The sequence below is a fragment of the Hoplias malabaricus genome, chromosome 9 (assembly GCF_029633855.1).
Source record: "Hoplias malabaricus isolate fHopMal1 chromosome 9, fHopMal1.hap1, whole genome shotgun sequence".
In the NCBI taxonomy this organism is placed as follows: domain Eukaryota; kingdom Metazoa; phylum Chordata; class Actinopteri; order Characiformes; family Erythrinidae; genus Hoplias; species Hoplias malabaricus.
This window is the reverse complement of record NC_089808.1, coordinates 29,103,483-29,111,929: the sequence shown is the minus strand read 5'-3', so window position 1 is coordinate 29,111,929 and position 8,447 is coordinate 29,103,483. Positions and strand designations below refer to the sequence as shown.

The 8,447-nt window shown below is 36.7% G+C and overlaps 1 protein-coding gene across 1 annotated transcript; it reads right to left on the bottom strand.

Moving 5' to 3' along the window:
• Positions 1-718: 718 nt before the first annotated feature.
• Positions 719-7,023, bottom strand: ovol1a (ovo-like zinc finger 1a). The gene is made up of 4 exons (XM_066681676.1): positions 6,453-7,023; positions 2,746-2,984; positions 2,351-2,636; positions 719-1,881 (listed from the first exon to the last, which is right to left on the bottom strand). The coding sequence occupies exons 1-4, from the start codon at positions 6,550-6,552 to the stop codon at positions 1,541-1,543; spliced, it is 966 nt and encodes a 321-aa protein (XP_066537773.1). The 5' UTR covers positions 6,553-7,023; the 3' UTR covers positions 719-1,540.
• Between the last annotated feature and the right edge of the window lie 1,424 nt (positions 7,024-8,447).

The window sequence follows — 8,447 nt, the reverse complement described above, 5'->3', positions numbered from 1 at the left end:
AATAAAAAAATTATAAACGTAATTCCTCTTTAAGCAATCAATTTGTAACGCGTAACATGTTTTGCTTTTCACCGCCACCCGGAAATGGATTAAGCGGAGAAGGTGGTAACAGTGATGATGATGATTTCTTTTAAGAGAGGTTTATAAAATAAATTACTCGTTCTTATTGGTTTCCCTGTATTAGGCTTTATTTAAGGAACAGTCTGGGCTGAAACTTTGTTTCTGTTTCACCGAATGGGAACAGCTACACAGCTGTAGACTGAATAGACCATTTCATGCAAAAAAGTCCTTTAAATTATGGTATAAATCAAAATAAACAGCGCTTTCTGTTGGTCAAAATAACTATATACATTTTTGCTGGATTATAATAATAGTCTTCTACAGAAGACCAGGTGTGTAGGTTATTAATTCATTATGTGTGCTTTTCAAAGAAACTTTCAAGTATATAACGGGTCTCAATGCACCTCTCCCAAACCGTTAACACCTTGGAGCCCTACATTCTCTCTTCTTGTGAATTCCATCAACAAGACCAAACATGGATCTGGAATTCACTACCTCTGCATCCAACATCCACCCACTGACACATTCTCTCCCGCTCTCTCCAACACCCTTATCTTTTTTCTCACTTTCTCTGGACTATTCACCATTCAGTTTGTGTATGTGGATGTCAATGTGGAGTTCCTGATAACAATGTTTGACACATTACATCAAAGGACACGTTTATTTTCTTTTACAGGAAGCACATTCATATCATGATATTGTATTAAAATGCTGTAATATGTCAAAGTCTGCATCTGTTTATCATACTGGTCATAAATACAAAATAACATGGAGTGTTGTGCTATCAGAAAAAGTCAAAATATGTCCATAATATACACAACCATAATGCATAGAAAACATTTCATGTTAATATAAATGTATTAAATCTGGAAAAAAATGTTAAACTCCACCAAGAGAACATTACAGACCACCTTGTTAAATATAAATCTTTTTTCTTTTTTTACAATGCATCATTATATTACACAACTGCAATAATGTTTGACTTAAAAAAAAAATAACAACAATAATCCCCATTCACTAATCACTAATATTCAAAGAAAAGGAAAACAAAAATGAAAACACACTTTTGTAAATATTATTTAAGCACAACATGAGCTCTTTAATATAAAAAAAATAGAGAAAATTATTACATTTACATGTTTCCTCTTTCAGAATTTCAACTTAAATGTAAACTGAAGCACTGCATAATTATCATGTATTATTTTGTTATCTATTGATTTTAAGAGAACCTGCCCTTTACGTATTGTGGAAGTCTTAACTACTGAATCTATGATCACTGCTTGAATCATGTTCAACAGTTCATGTAGTGCATTGTGACCATGAGAAAGTCATTTTATTCTATTAGTATATCGAGTTTTTCCTCAAAGTTTATTTTTCTGACATCCTTTTTTCTTAGTAACAATCCAGTTAAATAATATTACAGACATACCCCTCAAAAAACCCTTTTCCTTATGTGCTTAAGCTTGATTCACAAATGCTTCTACCTTCCACTGGACCCTGCTGTATCATCACTGTTTAAGGATAAAGGAGACCCAGGCAGGGAGTTTTCCTCCTGAACAGCGCCACCTGCTGTCCCCGACTGTCTGCGTACGCCCTTGGCCCTCAAAAAGGCACTGTTTGGATGCTGAGTGTGCAGGTGGCGCAGGAGTGCATCTTGTGTACAGGCGGTGTGTCCGCACTCTTCACACACATAAAGCTTTGTGCGACGTTCCTTGTAGGCGTACTGCAGTGTTACACCATGGATCTTTTTCATGTGGGACTCCAGAGAGCAGCGCTGGGTGAAAGCTTTCTCACACTTATTACACTTATATGGACGAACTCCTGGGAGAGCAGAAAAAGACAGAAATACATGTATTTTTGTTTCTACTCAATGTTTTTAATGTTTTTTTTTTGTATATTATTGACCTCGTTTTCATATTTTATTGGAAATTAATCTAATAAAAAAAATTGTAAATGTATTGCTATAGCCTGCAACTGCAGTATGCCTTACAAAAAAAAAAGACCACTCTGTAGTCACAAGCAAAATTCACATGTCACTTAATGACTGTTTACAGATTTATAAGATAATATATATACATATAGTAGTCTCCTGATAAAGATCAGCATAACATAAATGCTAATTCTTGTGTTTAAACGCTGTATGACTTTTGGGTGTTGTCTGCAGTGGTGTAGTATTTAAAGAAATATGAAGCTGCAAATTACTTACATAAACCTTACACACAGTATTACATATCACTGTAAATAAATCCTGATTTTTCAAACTTGGTTGGTCAAGGTGTGGGGAACATACCGGTATGTGTGCGGACATGCCTCTTCAGGTCAAAGGTGTCATTGAAGCCCTTGCCACAGAAACTACAAAGATGCCTCTTCTGATCGCTGTGGCATTTTAGGTGTCTGTTGAGCATACGCTGGAACTGGAACACCTTCTGGCACACCTGACACATGTATCTTCCTCCAGGTGCTGAAGTGATGCCAGGGCTGGCTGTGGGGCATGGGTTTTCCACAGCATCAGATGAATGTGTGGTTGTACTTTGAATGGTGGGCAGAGTTTCTGAGAGGGGTTCACCAGTGGTCACCTAACAAAAATAAATAAATAAATAGTAATTTATGCCAAATGTAGCTTCAGACAGCTATAAGGTTATAATATGGACTTATTAGAAGCATATGTTTGAAATGACACCTCACCTTGATTTTAGAGCGGATGTACGAGACGTTTTGTGAACTCCTGATATGTTCGGACTCTGGACAGGGGTGCTGTCCTAGAGTGGTACAGGAGGGTAGCTCAGCTGTAGAAATAACTGTGCGTGGGTCCTGGAAGTATTTCTGTGTGCACATGATGTGTTCTTTGCGAGTGGAAAGACACAGGGCTACTTCAGCTGTACTGGCCTCTTTCTCGTCCCATAGAACAGGAGGGGTCATAGAAACTGGAAAAGAAAGCATGAAGAAAACACTTTTTATTTCAAATGTTTCAAGATCTTAGCATGTGTTTCTGTAAAATAAATAATCTTCATTTAAGGGTAACAGTTTTTGATTTTTTTTATAATGAATCACCAAAAGAAATTATAGAACACTTTTACATGTATTTAAACATGTCACAAAATATCTCAGTACAATATTTAGCACCTAGTTTGCATATTGTGATCAAGACTTTATATATTATTCGAAAGTGAATTTGACTCGCAGGAAACCAAGGACAGTTGTGCCTCTGGGTTAGGTGTGTGTGAGTGGGTGGGAGGCAGCCATACGTGTGTTTATTTGTGTGTGTGTATATAAATGTATTGTCCTGGACTGAAGTCAGCCACTCCTGTTACAGCATTACCAGTCTGACCAGCTAGGCTAGAGACACAGGCTTATGAACTCTTTATACAAGTGTGCATGCAACACAATGTAACAGCTACAAATAAAACTCCAGTAAAGTATCACATTTATATATGATATACATTATATATACAAATAATGATCTGACACTCATGGTATTATAAATGTCTCTAGCAATTATGTGTACAATGAATCTGTTGATCCAGATGATCCATAACTGGATAAATTGCAAATTATAATGCAAATAGTCTGACGTGGTAAAATATGTGCAGAAGACAGTGGCTTTGTGAAGGCCATGCTTAAAACTATACTAGCCATTCTAATTACGTCAAAGTGTATTTGAACATCATCATACTGAAATGTTTTCAGTTTTGTATTTTTTAATAATTTCATGCAGTTAACCTGCACCATGGGGACATATGCAAAACCAACAGAATCCCACCCTCAAAAAGCTAATATATTTGCAGTTGCTGCAGTGATTTTTTTAAAGGTATCTTTATCAGATGTACATATGTCAGTACCTCCCTTTATTCACAACCACACCACTGCAGCTAACCATAGGCCATAAATGTTGATTGCTGACTGTAGGCAGTCTGGTCATATAATAATAATAATAATATTTTTTTCTGGGATATACTGCTATAACCTATTTGCTCCTAACAAATAAAGTTAGTTAAGAAAGTTACTAATTTCACACAACTCATTCTGCCTGGTCTAAAGTGGTGTAAATCTGGTTATATTTGCACAAAAAGATATTTCAAAAGATGTCATTTTAATAAGCAAATATGGATTTTGCACTAGCCCCATGTTCAAAACCCAAAACTTAGTATATTAATTTTTTTATTATTATTTTTTAAATAGATGTTCAGACAGTTAATTTTAGGCTTCAGATGTGGGTTTAGGAAAATTGAAAAAAAAAATGTGTTTGTCAAATAGAAATTTGAGGAGCAAATTATTTTATTTTTAAATCTGATTCATTAAATTATCCGCAGTTAAACAAAATAGACTCGGCAGGCGTCGTTGTTGAAAATCGGTATGTTGATGCGACACAATCGTCTTTCATTTCATTAATCTCCATTCACATTTAGGAATTTAATCGAAACCAGGGCATTTAGCACAGTCTTTTATGTTGAAATGACTTTACAGACATTACAGAAAAAAAAATGTGTTATGACTCTGCCCACTTTTATGAGCCTGAATTACACTGCTCCAAATCGAGTTTTTCATGTCTTATCTCGCAGCTTCGGCGGAGTTTAAAACACAACTATCAGGTTCAGTCAACTACAATGTAATTGGACACTAATCTGAACACTCAGAGACCTAGCCGTTAGGCCTAAAAACAAGAAAGTCTTCGACACGGTAAGCACCAGGAGATATCGATAAAGAGAACAATGAGAGAGAGAGAGAGAGAGAGAGAGAGAGAGAGAGAGGTGAAAGGTGAGCTAGAGCGACTATGCTGCTGTTGTCGCCGCTGCGGAGTTTACCTCCAGCAGGCTGTGCCATGTTTACTAAAGGTGTAGCGGGAACAACGCGCCTAGTCCGTTATTTCCTTCAGTGTTCATTAACCCACCGCGCAGCAGCAAGTCAACACCAATCAGTCCTCAGTCTCTAAAGCGGTTACTACTTTAAATAACATTAAAGATATTATTTGTGTCGAATACACGGAGGCATTTTTAACACGCTACTGTAAAATTTAAAAATAAAAATCAACATTATAAATTGTAGGGCTGTTGAAACCTTTTATTAAAAATAAAATATATATTAAATCATATATTTTCTTGAGCCTTGTCTTTTAAGTTTTCAGTGCATAATTATTAGGATAACCGAATAAGGCAGACCTTTTAATTTGTCAGTCTAGCACAAAACAGTCAACATTCATCCCTGAAAAGATGAATGTGCTGCTCCTGGTGGAAAATTAAAATTATAGAAATAATAACTGGAATCGCAAAATTGGCCAGAAAAATTGCAGTCATGTGTTCTGGCATTTCTTTAGCTTTACTATCTATTTGTCTGTCTGTTTGTTTCTTTTTATTTCTTGAGTTCTTTCATTTCTTTTACTTAATGTCTTCCTTTCCTAGTCATTCTGAACGAAATGAAACTACAAATTTGTCTGTAATGGCAAGGACCATTACACAAACTGGTACAGCAACTTTACATACCACATAACCTGTTACAGAGAATCGAAAACAAGCCAAATCTCAATGCCACATAAACATTAAACTAAACTTAAAAATTCTCAGGAGCCAGTATGAACTTTTTGAATTTCCAAGTAATATCTAGTAAATATGCATAATATATCTATAGATTATTCCGTCGGAAATGAGTTTGTAATTTCACTCCTAAATCCAGGCGGGATTTTGGTCAATAATTAGCCTGTTTTAGTGATGAGGGGAGTGGACGGGGTCTCACAGACAGGGGGTGGGGGTGTCCTGCTTGTGTTCCGTTAGGTGATTCAGCAGGTCACCTGATAGCCACAGCACACGACAAAGCTACCTGCTTTTCCTGAAAGCGCTTAAAATATCACAAACCGCTCCCGAAAAGCCTTTTCTTTTTCAGAGGCACAGATAATGTATCCCTTCAGCTCAGCACTCAGACCAATTGTCTTATCTCTTAAGTGAGGAGGAATTACAGGCTTCTGTTTTCAAACGTAACGTTTGGTGTAGGCAAGACTGAATGTGTTGCAATTTATTTTACACCGCGTACACAAGGAAGAAGACAATTGGGTCTGAAGGTCAGCTAAATACAGACACACCAGAGGTTCATAAGGAAAAGTTCACAAAGAAGCCGTTATGCAAATCAAACTGTACTCATACAATGCTTGTATAATTCTTAAGAAATTGTAATAAACTGTCCTAAGCACCCAAATACACATAGGCTGTGTGTGTGAATATATATATATATACACATACACACACACACACACACCTTTCAAATGCGTGTAAAGTTGTATGCTCTTCGTATAAGTTTGTGTGTGATGCGTCTGTGTGTGTGGAGTTAACCGTTATACTGTGCAGATCTGAATTGGTGGGTCTCGGCGCTAAGCGGTTTTAAACGCTGATTTTTGTGGTTCTCACCTGGGATGTAGATGTCTCCTCGCTCGTGGTCTGGCAGATCGCTCCATTTTCTCTTTCCCGGTGAAACACTGGGCTTTTTTACGAGGAAAGCTCGAGGCATGGTGTGTGTGTCTCCGCTATCTTCCACCTCCTGCAACTAAAGCTGATCTGTACAGCTCTAAACAAAACTTTAAAACTAACCTCAAACCTCAATTAAAGCAAACAAGTGGTAAAATGTATTGGCCTGAAAGGTGGCGCCAAGTGAGTGCTGTAGAGAAAGCTTAGCGGATTTTTCTCCTAGTTCTCCTCCTCCCCCCGGACACTCTCTTCAAACTTTTGTACCTATAGCTTTCCGAGGCGTCTCCCACCAATTGATTTACCTCTGACTCTCCTCTAGACTGTTCATTAGCTCCTAGATATTCTGCTGGAGCATATACCCTCGTTGCGCGGCCTAATAATCTGTGGCTTTTTCCGTTAACGGAGCTCGGTCGTGGTAAATATCCCGAGCCGCTGAGTCGAGGTGAATTTTAAAGGCGGAGTGAGCGGCGCAGGTAGGCTAAACATTTCAGGAGGAAACAGGTGGAAGCGCGCATGCGCCTGGAAATAACGGTGACAACAAAACCCAGTGAGGCCTGCCTCCACGTTTTACCTGTTCAACCGGTTCTCTCTCTCTCTCTCTCTCTCTCTCTCTCTAAGTCTCCATTTTGCTTCAAGGAAGCTAGCTATATTTGTTTAATATAAGGAATGGAATACTTGGTAAGTCGGCGACTGTCTGCACGAACGTGAACTTGAGCAAATCTTGTTCTTTAAAAACTAACCATAGGTAACCAAAACGAGACAAGGCCACATCACTGGCCCACCCATCAACGACAGTTAACTAGAAGACCATAGCATCGCTGTCATATGAAAGACATGTATCCCAATTTTTGTTGATATTTAATTTACATTATCAATTGATCATAGCAGTTTTCTTCACACTGTGTGAATATTCCATGATGAATGGCCCAAAAGATATGATTCAAAGTTGGGATAAAATCTTTTTAACTGTAAGAATGTCTCATAAAAATGGGTAGAAATGATGATTATTGTTTACAAGAGGATATCTCAAGATCTACTACTATATCTTCATCATCATCTTCTTTTCCGCTTTTCCATTTCAGGGTCGTGGTGTACTACTATATAACAGTACTGAAGTAACATTATAGGATCTGGAAACATTAGGGAATATAGCAGTATAAATTTGTCCAACAAATATGACACACCTTACACAGAGTTTACACAGATGTGTCTTAGTTTTGCAGAAACAAAATTTACTATGTCAAAACATGTATTTATTTACAAAATTTACACTAAAAGAGAAAGTTGTATTTATGTAATATTTCATGATAAAATAAAAGCAGTATAATATTAATTTATATTATTTCTTTTTGTATAATGAAAAATGAATTGCATTTCAGAGATAACTAAGCATTGCTAACAAGTTTAACGGAACGGGTATTTATTTTTTCATGTTCCACCCATCACCACAGAAGGATTATTTTTTTCTTTTTAAATAGGCATACCTGAAGACTCCAAAAATATTAAAGTATACTGACCCTCCAAATATAACTTACAGAACAATACATGGTGTGTACAATTTTTGTTATAGTTATGCAATATTTTTAGATCAGTTATTTTGTGAAAGGATAATAAATAATAAAACAAGGGAAGTACACTGAAATATGACCAAACTTGTAGTTAAAAGGAACATATATGATTGTAATCTAAAAACACTTTTTATAAAATTAATTTTCTAGTTCTCCAGTCTGAGTGCTGCAAATCAGTCTAATGTGCTTATAAATCCCCCAGTGACAGTACAGAAGTATAAAATTCAAATGGTTCGGTCAGACATACTAGGCTTCCTGTCGTTCTTCTCATGGCAGAGAAATGGCAAAGATGCCCCAAATATTGAAAATCATGAAAAGGGATGAGGATATTGCTTTATTTCTGCTTAACTGGTGGGTAATATTGACTAAT

Coding starts and splice junctions, on each gene's coding strand:
- ovol1a (XM_066681676.1), bottom strand. CDS start 6,552: ATGCCTCGAGCTTTCCTCGTAAAAAAGCCCAGTGTTTCACCGGGAAAG. Junction 2,985..6,452: donor AGGAGACATCTACATCCCAG/GTGAGAACCACA, acceptor TTTCTTTTCCAG/TTTCTATGACCCCTCCTGTT. Junction 1,882..2,350: donor GCATGTCCGCACACATACCG/GTATGTTCCCCA, acceptor CTGCTCTCCCAG/GAGTTCGTCCATATAAGTGT.